General features: G+C 30.8%; 1 protein-coding gene across 1 annotated transcript in view; it reads left to right on the forward strand.

Moving 5' to 3' along the window:
* The window catches only part of aldh1a3 (aldehyde dehydrogenase 1 family, member A3), a 39,336-nt gene extending 23,169 nt beyond the window's left edge, over positions 1–16,167 (forward strand). The window contains exons 7-13 of the mRNA XM_073837404.1: positions 1,756–1,869; positions 4,335–4,437; positions 8,995–9,179; positions 9,253–9,417; positions 12,595–12,752; positions 13,804–13,878; positions 16,030–16,167. Coding sequence (XP_073693505.1) covers positions 1,756–1,869; positions 4,335–4,437; positions 8,995–9,179; positions 9,253–9,417; positions 12,595–12,752; positions 13,804–13,878; positions 16,030–16,105 — 876 coding nt within the window. The 3' untranslated portion in view covers positions 16,106–16,167. The remainder of the gene's footprint in view (positions 1–1,755; positions 1,870–4,334; positions 4,438–8,994; positions 9,180–9,252; positions 9,418–12,594; positions 12,753–13,803; positions 13,879–16,029) is intronic.
* Positions 16,168–16,556: the final 389 nt, after the last annotated feature.

Below are 16,556 nucleotides of genomic sequence, written 5' to 3' on the forward strand. Positions count from 1 at the left end.
GCAGTTATGCCTTCTAGCAGTTGCAAGTTGTATCTTGCAATTATAAGAAAAAAAGTCAGAATTGGGAGATAAAAAGTTGCAATTTTCTTTTTTATTCTTTATTCAGTGGCAGAAGCGGGCCTAGATACATTGCACTTCGCCATACAAATTATTGCTTATAAAGTCATAAAAGTTATTAAGTCAAAATTGTGGGTAAATAAACTGTGGAAATTGTTTTCTCAGGATTGAGAGTTTATATCTTGCAATTCTGACTTTCTCGCAATTGCATGTTTTTATATCACAGTTTTTTAATCTCACTGAGAAAAAAAATATTTATATATAAATATATATATATATATATATATATATATATATATATATATATATATATATATATATATATGCATTGAAAATATATCTAAAAAAATGTATACATTTACTAAATAACCTACAAGTTTACAACATATTTACATCACATTTTATTTTTTTAATCTAAATATTTTAAACATATTTTAAAAATGGGCAAAAATGTATAAATTTGCAAATTAACTTACAAATTTACAACATATTTGCATTGCACTTTATATTTAAAATCTAAATACATTGAAAATAGATGAGCAAAAATGTATACATTTGCAAATTAACTTAAAGATTGTCAACATATTTGCATCACATTTTTTACATTTTCATACATTCACATACATTTTACAGTTTTCAGAGAATAAAATGTCAAAATTTGGTTGAAATAATGTTACATTGTCATTCAGTGAAACACAATATTTATGTAAAAATGCTCATTCTGACTTGTGCATATTAAAATATCTAAAAGAATAAGAGAACATATTAAATTTTATTTTATTTTAAATTGGTAAAATATTCTTACTGACAAATGGGCAAAACATAGGATAGCAGCACATTTTTTTGTTAAGGATTACATCTAATTAGTATTTGGGGTCTTTTAATATGTGTCATAAATTGATATTTGCCGTGAATATGCCTGACAAGATAGTTTTTAGTAGGTGACTTCTTTAAATTAAGGAAAATGTATGATATTTATTTTTTGCTCAGAAAAACAAACATAAAAACTTTGGATAAAAGGTAGACTTTCTGCTAGATTCATTGATTTATAAAATCTGAAGGTACTATTTTTTTTTTTATAAACTGTATTGATATAAAAACTACTCAAATTACACTGTTAAAATGCAACAGTACAATATTAATCTGATCTTACATACAGAAAATTAGTATTTCATTATTTCAGTATTTTTGTTGAAATGTTTAAACATCAATTGGAATCTTAGGGGGGTATTAAGCGGTTTGGGAACCTGGCTGTGTTACAAAATGACTCAGCTGCATTGTGGGTAATGAGTTGTTGCTCTGTCTCTGTTTATACAAAACGCTCAAATTATCGTGTTTAATTCTTCAAAGAGAGCAGGACACATGAATTGCAGTAATGACATGGACTAAACTGCAGCTGCAAGCCTTCAGTCAACCGCCCCTCGCTTTCTATTCAAGCCGTCTGCATCTAAAAAAAGAGATGATTTATGTCTTCATCGTTATGAATGAGATCAATGTGGTTTAAAGTCCTAAAAGAAAAGCATCTCTTTGTGTACATTAAGAGTCCTGCTGTCCCCCTGGGCAATTTTCTGACCTATTCATTTCCCATTTTATCCTTCTTCTTTTGAGGAAAGTATTAAGCTATATCAAACAGTATTAAGCTTGTATGTTTGTATAAATAATACAAATAAAGGCCTTTCTTTCCATTACAACAAACAGGCGGGATTTCCACCTGGAGTCGTGAATATCGTGCCTGGGTTTGGACCAACGGCTGGAGCGGCTATCGCCAGTCATATGAACATCGACAAAGTGGCTTTTACAGGCTCTACAGAGGTCAGGAAACTATGGAAAAAACATAGCAAAATCTTGCTCCCAAAGTGAATTACAATGATTAAGAGACACAAATGAGTGTGAACAAGTGTTGACATAAAGTTAAAAAAAAAAGTCTTTTTTTTCTGTCTGTTATAAAAATTACATTGATATAATACACACGAATATATTTTTTAAATAAAAAAATGTATGATATTTAAACCTTTAGATGCCAAAATGTTCTTTGAACTGCATGAAAAAATTCTAGATAATATAAATATATTTATTTACTAAATTAACTTACAAACGTACGACCTATTTGCATCACATTTTATATTTATCAGTCTAAATACATTGAAAATATATTTGAAAAATTAGCAAAAATTTATACATTTACAAAATAACTTGCAAATTTAAAACATATTTGCATTAAATTTTATATCTTCAATCTAAATATATTTTATTATATTAATATAATTTTTTAAAAAGGCATTGGAAGTCCAGAAATGTATTTTCATTCCATTCAAAATTTAAAAATTTAAAAATAAAAATATATTGTATTTAGACATTTACATGCCAAAATGTACTTTGAAGTTTGAACGGCATAAAAATACATTTCTGAAAATATAGATTGAAAATATATCTATAAAATAGGCAAAAATGTATACATTTGCAAAATAACTTTTTTATCAATCTAAATATATTGAAAATATATTTAAAAATGGGCATACAATTATGAATTTACTAAACATCTTACAAGTTTACAACATATTTGCATTACATTTTATATTTTCAATCTAAAATATTAAAAATAGGTTAAAAAAAAGCAAAAATGTATACATTTACAAATTAACTTACAAATTTACAACATATTTGTGTTGCATTTTATATTTTAAATCTAAATACATTGAAAGTAGATGTTAAAATGAGCAAAAATTTATACATTTACAAATTAACTTACAATTTACAACATATTTCCATCACAATTTACATTTTTAATCTAAATATTTAAAAAAATATATTTTAAAAATTGGCAAAAAAGTATACACTTTTTATATATAAATTTAGTATAAAATAAAATAAATAAAGTATACAATTTATAAATGGGCAAAAATGTATACATTTACAAATTAACTTACAAATTTATGACCTATTTGCATCACATTTTATATTTTCCACCTAAATACATTGAAAATGTATTTAAAAAATGGGCAAATATTTATAAATTTACAAATTAACTTATCTAAATATATTTAAAATATATTTTGAAAAATTGCAAAAATGTATACATTTACAAATTAATTTACTAATTTGCAACATATTTGCATTGGATTATATATTTAAAATCTAAATACATTGAAAATAGATGTAAAAATGAGCACAAATTTATACATTTACAAATTAACTTACAAATTTACAACATATTTGCAACACATTATATATTGTCAATCTAAATATATTGAAAATATATTTTAAAAATGGGCAAAAAAATTACATTTACAAAATAACTTATAAATGTACAACCTATTTGCATCACATTTTATAATTTCAATCTAAATAAATAAAAAATATTTTTTAAAAATAGGCAAAAATTTAAAAATGTAAAAATTTACTTAATTTACAAAAAATCAAATTTTTTAAATATATTTTTAAAATGTATAAATTTACAAATTAACTTACAAATTTACAACATAATTGCATCACATTTTATATTTTCAATCGAAATATATTTATATTATCAAGTATATTTTTAAAAAAATGCATTGAAAGACCATGAATGTATTTTCATTCCATTTAAAAATATAAATATATTAACATTTAAAAGCTTAAAATATATCGTTCTAAACTGAACTGCTTACCATAATTATTACCATAATAATTTTTTGCATAAAAAATATATATTTATAAAAAATAATCTATACTTCAAAAAGCAAGTGTATTGTAAATTTGTATATTTATACATAAAAATATATGTACATACATACATGTATACACAAATGATTTTTTGCCTTTCTAATTCCAAAAGTGATGTTTAATTCCGTGTATAAATACTACATTATTTTTCATGTATATCTTTGCAGTCTTTTCATGTCTTGGCAATTTTGGTGTATTTTAAAACTCAGTTAAAATATATATGAATATTTATTTATTTATTTCCATCTAATAAGTTTAGAGAAGATTATCAGATACATTTCAAATGTTACATTGAGATTCATTTCCCCTATTTGTCTCTAGAAATGTTATGTCACACTTCAAACACTGTTAAACCATTTTGTTCAAATATCAGATCTGTAGGTTGAGATGCACATGTTTCATATGAGCTGAATCTGAGTGCTCTGAACGGTAATGTTTCAAAGCGCTGTGCTGTTTAAGTCAAGTTTCCAGTCATTATCTACATAACAAACCAGCTGATATCCATAAGTCACATGCAAGCAGAGCATCATTAGTAAGTGCTCTCGTTATTGTCCCGTGCTGTCTTTGTGTTTCAGGTGGGCCAGCTGATCAAAGCGGCGGCAGCCAAGAGCAACCTGAAAAGAGTGACTCTGGAGCTGGGAGGGAAGAACCCCTGCATTGTGTTTGCTGACTCAGACCGTGAGTGATGTGGTTTTCCAGACCCCACCGCTCAAACAATAATGACCATGCTGGGAAAAACAGGGAATGGGAACGATATGTACAGTATCCTCCCAAATGGAAAACTTGCTGGTCTCTTGCATTTTATATTTTAAATCTAAATACAATGAATACGGTATATATATATAAAAAATGGGCAAAAATGTATAAATTTACACATTAACTTACAAATGTACAACAAATTTGCATTACATTGAAAATACATTGAAAATAGATTCTAAAAATGGGCAAATATGTATGCATTTACAAATTAACTTACAAATGTACAACATGTTTGCATCACATTTTATATTTTCAATATAAATACATTGACAATAGATGTAAAAATAGGCAAAATGTATACATTTACTAATTAATTTACAAATATAATTTTACAAATTAACTTACAAATTCACAACAAATTTGCATTACATTTATATTTTTAATCTAAATACATTGAAAATCAATCTAGAAATGGGCAAAAATTTATGCATTTACAAATTTACAACATATTTGCATCACATTTTATATTTTCCATCTAAATACATTGAAAATAGATCTAAAAATGGGCAAAAATGTATAATTTTACAAATTAACTTACAAATTCACAACAAATTTGCATTACATTTATATTTTTAATCTAAATACATTGAAAATCGATCTAAAAATGGGCAAAACATTTATGCATTTACAAATTTACAACATGTTTGCATCACATTTTATATTTTCAATATAAATACATTGAAAATAAATGTAAAAATAGGCAAAAATGTATAAATTTACTAATTAATTTACAAATGTAAAACAAATTTGCAATACATTTTATATTTTCAATCTAAACACATTAAAAATAGATGTAAAAATGGGCAAAAATGTATAAATTTACAAATTAACTTACAAATTCACAACAAATTTGCATCACATTTTTTATTTTCAATCTAAAAACATTACAAATAGATGTAAAAATGGGCAAAAATGTATGCATTTACAAATTTACAACGTGTTTGCATCACACTTTATATTTTCAATATAAATACATTGAAAATAAATGTAAAAATAGGCAAAAATGTATACATTTACTAATTAATTTACCAATTCACAACAAATTTGCATTACATTTTTTATTTTCAATCTAAAAACATTACAAATAGATCTAAAAATAGGCAAAAATGTATACATTTACAAATTAATTTACAAATTTACAACATATTTGCATCACATTTTATATTTTCAATCTAAACACATTGAAAATAGATCTAAAAATAGGCAAAAATGTATACGTTTGCAAATTAACTTACAAATTCACAACAAATTTGCATTACATTTTTTATTTTCAATCTAAAAACATTAAAAATAGATGTAAAAATGGGCAAAAATGTGTTAATTTATAAATTAACTTACAAATGTACAACATGTTTGCATCACATTTTATATTTTCAATATATATACATTGAAAATAGATGTAAAAATATGCAAAAAATTCATAAATTTACAAATTAACTCACGGATTTACAACATATTTGCATCACATTTTATATTTTCAATCTAAATACATTGATAAAAAATCTAAAACTGGGCAGAAATGTATAAATTTACAGATTAATTTATAAATGTACCACATATTTGTGTTGCATTTTATATTTTTAATACATTGAAAATTGATGTAAAAATGGGCATAAATGTATAAATTTACAAATTAACTTAAAAAATTTACAACAGATTTGCATTACATTTTATATTTTCAATCTACATACATTGAAAATATATTTAATAATCTGCAAAAAATTATAAATTTACAGATTAACTTTACAACTAAATTTACAACAAATTTTCATTACATTTTATATTTGATATTTGGACTTTTAACTTTAAAGGCGATTTTCTTAATATCTAGATTTTTTTCCAGATTCAAATATTGTCCTATACTAACAAACCATACATCAGTGGAAAGCTTATTTGTTTAGCTTTCAGATGTATAAATTTCAATTTCAAAAAATGTACCCTTATAAACTTAAATCAAAATGTATTATTCTATGCTATTTTGGGGTTACAAATGCATTTTAGGGTTAAAAATGCATTGTTTTTAATAAAATGGAAACTATCTATTACACTATTACAATACAGAAATACATTTTTGAGTATTGAAATATACTTAAAAACGTTTAATAAATTTAATAAAATATATTTATTAAAATGAGCCTTACTTAAAATAAGGTATAAAACCAGTTTATTGGGTTTTAAATGATAATGAAAAAGATTTAGTGTTGAAACATTATACATCCACTAAAAATCAGCAAACTCAAAAAAAGGAAAAGCAAACAAAAGAAAAAAGTAAAAAGACAATATATCGTTACTTAGTTTTTTTGTCTTATTTTCCATTAAAAATGTCTCAACATATTAAGTTTTGTTTGCTGAAAAATTTAAAACTCAGCGACCTTTTGCTTAAAAATGAGAAAAATATGTCAATGATTCAAGAAAAATAATGTTGTTATCATTTTGAATTAAGATTATTATTCTTACTCCAATGGCTCATTTTTAAGCAAAAAGTCACTTATTTTTTAATCATTTTACAAACTTAATATCTTATGCCATTATACTTCTCAAGTACAGCTGAGGTCAAAAGTTTACATCCCCTTTTTAAAATCTACCAAATGTTAATTATTTTACAAAAATAAGAGGGATCATACAAAATGCATGTTATTGTTTATTTAGTACTGACCTGAATAAGATATTTCACATAAAACATGTTTACATACAGTCCACAAGAGAAACTAATAGTTGAATTTATAAAAATGACCCTGTTCAAAAGTTTACATACACTTGATTCTTAATACTGTGTTGTTACCTGAATGATCCACAGCTGTGTTTTTGTTTAGTGATAGTTGTTCATGAGTCCCTTGTTTGTCCTGAACAGTTAAACTGCCTGCTGTTCTTCAGAAAAATCATTTAGGTCCCACAGATTCTTTGGTTTTCAAGCATTTTTGTGTATTTGAACCCTTTCCAACAATGACTGTATGATTTTTCACACTGAGGACAACTGAGGGACTCATGCAACTATTACAGAAGGTTCAGACATTCACTGATGCTTCAGAAGGAAAAACCATGCATTAAGAGCCAGGGGGTGAAAACTTTTGAACAGAATGAAGATGTGTACATTTTTTGCCTAAATATCATATTTAGTTACATGTTTCCCAGAGGACAAAACAAGTTAGATTAACCCTGATCTTTAAATTGTAAACGTTTTGCAAAGCTGTAGTACTGTTAAGTTTGAAGCACTTGTGTAAAAATGCTGTAAAATTAGGACGCTGTCAAAAAAATCAACATTTGGTGTGACCATCCTTTGCATTTAAAGCAGTTTTTGCAGTTTTTTAAGTAGCTTTGCAGGTAGGTTTCTTAAAGCATCTTGGAGACGTTGCCACAGTTCTTCTGGATTTAGACTGTCTCACTTTTTCTGATTCCTCATGCCAGCACTGACTCCTTGTGCAAACAAAATTCTCACTGGATTATTACAATTAATAGCAAAATGAACGTTTGGAAATGCAAACTGATATTTCCTACAGACACTCTACAGCAAAAGATAGAAATAGCCGACTTAAGACTGTTGCACGGTACTGTACATATATATCAAATATGACACAATAGGCTTTATAGGGTTAAGCAGCCAAATAAAGTACATATGTGACCCTGGCCCACAAAACCAGTCTTAAGTCGCTGGGGTATATTTGTAGCAATAGCCAAAAATACATTGTATGGGTCAAAATTATTGATTTTTTATTATGCCAAAAATCATTAGGAAATTAAGTAAAGATCATGTTCCATGAAGATTTTTTGTAAAATTCCTTTTATAAATATATCAAAATGTAATTTTTGATTAGTAATATGCATTGTTAAGAACTTAATTTGGACAATTTTAAAGGTGATTTTCTCAGTATTTTGATTTTTTTGCACCCTCAGATTCCAGATTTTCCAATAGATGTATCTCGGCCAAATATTGTCCTATCCTAACAAACCATATATCAATAGAAAGCTTATTTATTGAACTTTCATATGATGTATACATCTCAGTTTTGTAAAATTGAACCTTATGACTGGTTTTGTGGTCCAGGGTCACATATTAGACTTATGTACTGTGTACTGTATGATTAAAGTTCATTCAAGTTCATTCAAGTGCATTTGGTGCGGGTTGTATTTCTGAGGGGCTTTTTTCTGCCTGGAGTTTATTCAGTCCCAGCGATGTTGCAATACTCCAGACCACCCTTGCAGCTGTGAACTCACTACTTCACATACGTCTATTATTATGCATGTTCACATCTGCACATGAACCCAGATTTACGCCAATGCACAGCTCATTAAACTCCAGAAAGGGTGTAATGATATAATGCATTGTGTTATCAAGTTTACAAATGAATCAAAGCATGAACACTGGCACTGCTGCGTGATGCACTTCAGTTTTGAAGAAACAAACAAAGCACAAGGGCATGGGAAAAGAGTAAGCGTGTTGTATAACATGCTCACTGATGAGTGTGTGTGTGTTTGCAGTGCAGTTAGCGGTGGAGGAGACGCAGAAGGGTGCGTTCTTCAACCAGGGTCAGGCGTGCACCGCTGCGTCACGTGTTTACGTGGAAGAGCCGATTTATGACGAGTTTGTGCGTCTCAGTGTGGAGAGAGCCAAGAATATAGCGATCGGAGACCCCCTGGAGCCTCGAACCTCACACGGGCCACAGGTGGGTAATTCAACTTTTGAGTAATTTCTCTTCTTGTATGCAGATTTCTTATGTGTTAATGCTGTTCGGATAGATTGACCAGCATCAGTTTGATAAGATCCTGGAGCTGGTGGAGAGTGGGAAGAAGGAGGGGGCGACGCTGGAGTGCGGAGGATGTGCGGTGGAAGACAGAGGACTGTTTATCCATCCCACCATCTTCTCCGATGTCAAAGACCACATGCTTATCGCCAAAAAAGAGGTACAACGCTGCTCTATGCTTTAGTATGTGTGCACTTAATAGTAAAACATTCCTCTGCAGGCAAAAACACTGCACCTGTCAAGTTTGAGATTTTGTTTTTTTTGCCGTTTCATAAAGTGTTATTTCAGACTAGTGGAAAGAAACACCCAAAAGCCACTGATAAGTGTTTCTTTTATAGCACAAATTAATAATAATATATCTATTTGTGTCAGTAGATTTCAATTACAATACATATTTTTAAAGGCCGTTTTCTCAAAATTAGTTTTTCTCCTGCACTGAGCCATAAATCTCCACTTCAGTAGCACTTACACACATCAAACTTTTTCTTTATTCTGAAAGTTTCTACAGAGGGATTTGTTCATATATAATTTGCTTAATTTTATAGATTTTATTCCCCCCAAAATGGTAAAAAAAATACATTGTTTTCTGTCTTTACCCAAAATACCCTCTGTAAAAACATTTGACTTTTATATGTCAAAAAAATTAAACAAGAATTTTGAAACTGACTTCATGTGTGCAAATTGGCATGTTTTATTAAATAATGCCACATTTGCATATTTAAACCTAACATTTTAGAAAATTTGTAATAAAAAAAGTGTTTGCAATTATCAATGTAATCAATCGACGGGGTAAGTAAGGTCATAACTATTAGTTAATTTTTTACCCTATTTACCTCCAATGTCTTGCCTTAAAATGACAAATCTTTACACTTAGATGAAATAATTAGTTTTCAGTGAACCATAAATATTTTTAAAATTAATAGGAGATAATTTATCTTAGATTAATTTGCATAACCTTAACTTTGAACACACATAGAGATCTTCAGATGACAAGAATCTGGATTTGTGTCCTGTAGTGCCACCTGCTGGAGGATTGTGTCATTATAGACTTGCGGTCTAATTCTGTCCTCAGAAAGCCAGATAGTTTTCAATTTGTATAGTTTTGTATAAAAAATATATCATAGATTCAATAAAATCACTATGATTTTCTTTCATAAAATATATGCAGTATCTCACACAAGTGAGAACACCCCTCACATTTCAGCAACTATTTTAGTATATCTTCTCAAGGGGCAACACTATAGAAATTAAATTTTTATATATTTTAGAGTAGTCAATGTGCAGCTTGTATAGCAGTATAGATTTACTGTTCTCTGAAAATAACTCAACATACAGCCATTATTGCCAAAATAGCTGGCAGCAAAAGTGAGTACACCCTAAGAGATAACAGCAGTATGTTGTTTAACCATGCAAAGCCACATGTCCTATTCATCATGTTTATGTTTTTGTCTGCTTGACAGGACCATACAAAGTTGTGTATCTTGTATTAGAGCAGTTCAAATTAGGTGCTTTAAGTACAATTCTCTCATACTGACCACTGGATGTTCAACATGGCATCTCATGGCAAAGAGCTCTCTGAGGATTTGAGAATTAGAATTGTTGCTCTCCACAAAGATGGCCAAGGCTATTAGAGGTTCAGTAACACCCTGAAACCGAGTTACAGTACAGTGGTCAGGGTCATACAGAGGTTTTCCAAGATGGGTTCCATTCAAAACAGGACTTGCAAGGGTCGATCAATGAAGTTGATCACTCGTTCTGTGTGTCAGGTGCAGAAACAGATGCATGAGTGCTGCCAGCATTGCTTTAGAGGTTGCAGAAGTAGAAGAGTCAGCTTGTCAGTGCTCAGACCATACACCGCACACTGCAACAAGTCGGTTTGCATAGGCGTCGTCCCAGAAGAAAGCCTCATCTGAAGCTGGCTCACAAGAAAGCCTGCAAACAGTTTGCTGAAGACAACCTGTCCAAGAGCATGAATTATGGAACCATGTCCTGTGGTCGGATGAGACTGTAAGCTAAACTTGTTTGGCTCAGATAGTGTCCAGCACGTGCGGCGATGCCTTGGTGAGGAGTACCAAGAAAATTGTGTTTTGCCTAGCATCATGGTCTGGGGCTGCATGAGTGCTGCTGGTACTGGGGAGCTGAACATGATGCCTTCCCTCCAGTAACTAGGCCGAACTGCAGTTTTCCAACGTAATAATGAACCCAAACACACCATCAAGATGACAACTGCCTTGCTGAGGAAGCTGAAGGTGAAGGTGTTCACGAATATCTTCTTAAGAAATAAATTAAGAAATTTCTTAAGATAAATTCTAAGAAGTTCGTAAGAATGTTCTTAAGTGCAATTCTTGAAAAAATCTTAAGAAGTTCTCAAATATGTTCTTAAGAAAAAAAAATGATACATCTATCTGAGTGAATACATGGCTGAAGACGCATTTATAAACACTTCAACATCTTTTTTGTGGTTTTTGCAGATTATCCTAATAATCATAAGCACGCACATTTTCATCACGACCTTGACTGGCGCTCGGCTTCATGTTTTTAATGCGGCGTGTTTTTGAACCGTTACTTTTAAAGGGTCTGTCTTAAGCTTTGGCGATGAACCCTATTAGGCACCTGTGGGGCATCCTCAAGCATAAGGTGGAGAAGCACCACGTGTCACTTGGGGTGTACTCACTTTTGTTGCCAGATATTTTGGCAATAATGGCTGTAGGTTGAGTAATTTTCTGGGGACAATAAATCTATAGCTTTGGATCATGAGCTGTTCATTCTGGTACACATTGATTTTAATTTCAGCAGTCCGAAAAATGCTTTTCCAGAAGTGGTCTGGCTTTTTTAAATGTTTTTTGACAAAGTCTAATCTGACCTTGTTTGCACCTTGTGGTAAACCCTCTCTATTTTGCTCTGGTGAAGTCTTCTCTTGATTGTAGACTTTGACAGTGACACGCCTAACTCCTGGAGAGTATTCTTCACTTGGCTGGATGTTGTAAAATGTTTTATTACCATGGAGAGGATCATCCAATCATCCACCATACTGTCGTCTTTTGTGAACGTCCAGGCCTTTTTATGTTTTTGGGGTGTACTCACTTTTGTTGCCAGCTATTTTGGCAATAATGGCTGTAGGTTGAGTAATTTTCTGGGGACAATAAATCTATACTGCTTTTCAAGCTGCACATCGAAAACTTGGTGCATTTAAATGCCATGATCACTATGAACTGTTTTTGAATGGAAACAAGCTCCTGTAGTTTTTCATGTAAAAAGCAACAGCAGGTTCATTTTGCATGCACTGTTTCTGTAAGCATCTGTTGATAAGTGTTGCACTGATGTGTGTGTTTTGCAGATCTTTGGGCCGGTTCAGTGCATCATGAAGTTTAAGACGCAGGAGGAGGTGATTGACAGAGCCAACGACTCACAGTACGGCCTGACGGCAGCTGTTTTCACACATGACATCCATCGCGCCATGAGCGTGTCTGCGGCGCTGGAGGCTGGAACTGTCTGGTAAGAGACTCTTGCAGTTCATTTGTAAGCTTTTACAGTAGAAAAAAAATGGATATTCATAAATATAAATACAAATTCTAGTGGTGGACCAATATGGGTTTTAAATAGTGATATTACCGAGCAGAATGAAATATATATGTGACCCTGGACCACAAAACCAAGGGTTAATTTTTTGAAACTGAGAATTATACACCATGGATAAATAAGTTTACCACTGATGTATGGTTTGTTAGGATAGGACAATATTTGGCTGAAATGCAACTCTTTGAAAATCTGGAATCATAAGTGAGCATTTGAACCTTCTGTAATAGTTGCATATGAGTCCCTCAGTTGTCCTCAGTGTGAAAAGATGGATCTCAAAATCATACAGTCATTGTTGGAAAGTGTTCCAATACACAAAAATGTTGAAAAACCAAATAATTTGTGGGACCTGGAGGATTCAGTTTAACTGGTCAGAACAAACAAGGGACTCATGAACAACTATCACTAAACAAAAAAAACAAAAAACACACACAGCTGTGGATTATTCAGGTAACAACACAGTATTAAGAATCCAGTGTATGTAAGCTTTTGAACAGGGTCGTTTTTATATATTTAGCTAGTATTTTCTCTTGTGGACTATTTATAAACATCTTTTAGGTGATATATCTTATTCAGGTCACTACTAAATAAAAAATAACATGAATTTTGTATGATCCCTTTTATTTTGGTAAAATAATTAACATTTTGCAGATTCTGTAAACTTTTGACTTCAACTGTAAATGTCGTATAAACCATTTATGTTAAATATGCTCTGAAAATCTACTGAGAGGTTGGGAAATTTGAGTCTGGAAAAGTATGACAATTTAAAATGGAAAATAGGAACCCTGATAATAAAACATGAATAGTTTTGTGACTTCTCTGACCTAAATGTATAATATCAATTGGCCAGTAGGTGGTGAACTATGGCCTTTTGAATCTGTATGTAAATAAGTATATCCTATGCCATACAGCAATGAGAGAGCGGCTGTTTCAGGTGAGGTTAAAGATCATTTCTCTTTCTGTTCTCCAGGGTGAACTGCTACAACGCTTTACAAGCTCAAACTCCATTCGGAGGATACAAGATGTCAGGAAACGGCCGAGAGCTGTGAGTCCTGCTGGTGCTTCACACATTCAGCTCTTCTACCTGTCTTCACCTCCATTCATTGCTGTCTAATAATATAAACATACATTTTTAATAATTGATTATGTTGCTAGAGATTTTTACACTGTAGTTTAAAGGAGAAGTTCACTTCCAGAACAAAAATGTACAGATAATGTACTCACCCCCTTGTCATCCAAGATGTTCATGTCCTTCTTTCTTCAGTCGTAAAGAAATTACGTTTTTTGAGGAAAACATTTCAGGATTTATCTCCATATAGTGGACTTCTATGGTGCCCATTTGTTCCAAAATGCAGTTTAAATGCAGCGGCAAAGGGCTCTAAACGTATCTAGCGAAATCAGTAATTTTCTTTAAAAAAAAATAAATAAATACCGTTTAATCTCAAATGCTTGTCTTGTCTAGCTCTGCGTGTCGAAAAACTTCCATACGATTTTCTCCTCCAACTTTAAAATCGTCCTAAATCGTTTTTTCCTTTTTTATGTAAAAGGTGTTTGATCTTCTTTGCTCATTCACTTTGTAAACACTGAGTTGGTACTGTACTTCTGCAGCGATGTAGGGCAATTTTGAAGTTGGAGGAGAAAATGAGATGAGTTTTTTGACATACTCTAACTGTATTGACTCGGAATACATAAAGTACACGCAGAGCTAGACAAGATGAGCATTTGTGGTTAAAAAGTTAATAAACTGTACATTTTTTAGAAAATAATCGATAATTTGGCTAGATAAGAGCCATTTTGGACACTGCAAAAAAAGGCTTATCTTACATAGTATTTTTTGTCTTGCTTTTAGTCAAAACTTAATTCTTAAATTAAGATGCATGTACTCCATAAGCAAAATGACATAAGATATTTAGTCTTGTTTTAAGCAAACTGCACTCAATTTAGTTTTTCCCCCCCTGAAAACAAGAGAAAATATATCTAGTAAATGCATCTTAATTTAAGAATTTTTTTATATTTTGACTAGAAACAAGACAAACAGACTAAGTAAGATAAGCCTTTTTTTGCAGTGGAAGTTCAAACTCAGGGGCACCATAGAAGTCCATTATATGGAGAGAAATCCTGAAATGTTTTCCTCAAGAAACATCATTTCTTTACGGCTGAAGAAAGAAAGACATGAACATTTTGGATGACAAGGGGGTGAGTGCATTATCTGTATATTTTTGTTCTGGAAGTGAAGTACTCCTTTAACCCTGGAAAGTCTGAAATATAAAAGAATAGTTTTGTTTTTTAATAGAACAGTTAACAATTAATATTTTAAAAAGTTTGCATATATATGTCATATATGCATGCAGCTTTTATGGCACATAACATTTTTATTCAGATCATTTATTTAGAAAAAATCCCATAGACTTACATTGATGGAATCTAATCATGCTACAAACATGCTAGCAACTAGTTAATCATGTTAGAAACAAACTAACAACTTGCTTTTGAACTTTTACAACTTTTTATACTTTTAAACTTTTAACTCAATTTTATTTAGAGGCACAAACTTGGCAAAAATAGGTATGAAGTTCTTATAGCTTGTAATGCAAATTAATGAGCAATGAGCAAACACACAATTTATGTTAAGAGTTGTCACTCTAAATAATGTCTTAGATGATATTAAAAAGCTTAGTTTTATGATCAAAGCTCTGTAATTTCAAAACAAACAGTGCAATGCAATAATAATGGTTGAGAGATGACCAGATAAACGCTTCTCAAAAACCTGATGATCATATTTGATACTTACATTTGAACATGATTTAAAAAAATGATGTATAGATAATAATAGTAAGTAAGTGTTCATCTTGAAATATTGCTAACAATACTTGTGTAAAAGTTATTATTGTTAACCACTAAAGATTTGAAGGTGGATGTGTTTATGATTATACTAAAAGGCCTTTTACTTGCTTAAAAGTATAAACTATCAATCAGACAACAAGAGGTCTACAAGATCTACAAGAGTAGATTGTGAACAGGTTTTTCAGCAAGGTTTTGATCACATTGATCATTCAGAGCCTTAATTTGCTTATCAAATATAATACAGTAGGGCTTTATAGAGTTAGAGTTGGAAAAGCTTGTTTTCCTGATTGTTTGCATATGATTTTACATATGCAATATTAAGAGTATCAACAATATTCCATGTGTGTTGCAGGGGTGAGTATGCATTGGCAGAGTACACAGAGGTCAAAGCCATCACTATCAAACTCAGTGAGCAGCTGACACTGTGATCTGAGACTGATCTGTCAAAATACGGATGAAGAAACTCTGGCTCGACCATCAGCTCCTTTCTAGTAAGCCTATATATATAATAAATAAGTAATACAATACATCCATTGCAGGAAAAGTTCACTTCAAGAACAAAAATTTACAGATAATTTACTCATCTCTTTGTCATCCAAGATATTAATGTCTTTCTTTCTTCAGAAATAGAGAAATTATGTTTTTTGAGGAAAACATTTCAGGATTTCTCTCCATATAGTGAGCTTCTATGGTACCTGCAAGTTTGAATTTCCAAAATGCAGCTTCAACAAGATCTAAATGATCCCAGCCGAGGAAGAAGGTTCTTATCTGGCAAAACAATTGGTTATTTTCTAAAAAAAAAAAAATTTGACAATTTACATACTTTTTAACCTCTAATGCTTGTCTTGACTAGCTCTGCGTGAACTTCGTTTCAAGACG

The sequence above is a fragment of the Garra rufa genome, chromosome 3 (assembly GCF_049309525.1).
Source record: "Garra rufa chromosome 3, GarRuf1.0, whole genome shotgun sequence".
Lineage (NCBI taxonomy): Eukaryota > Metazoa > Chordata > Actinopteri > Cypriniformes > Cyprinidae > Garra > Garra rufa.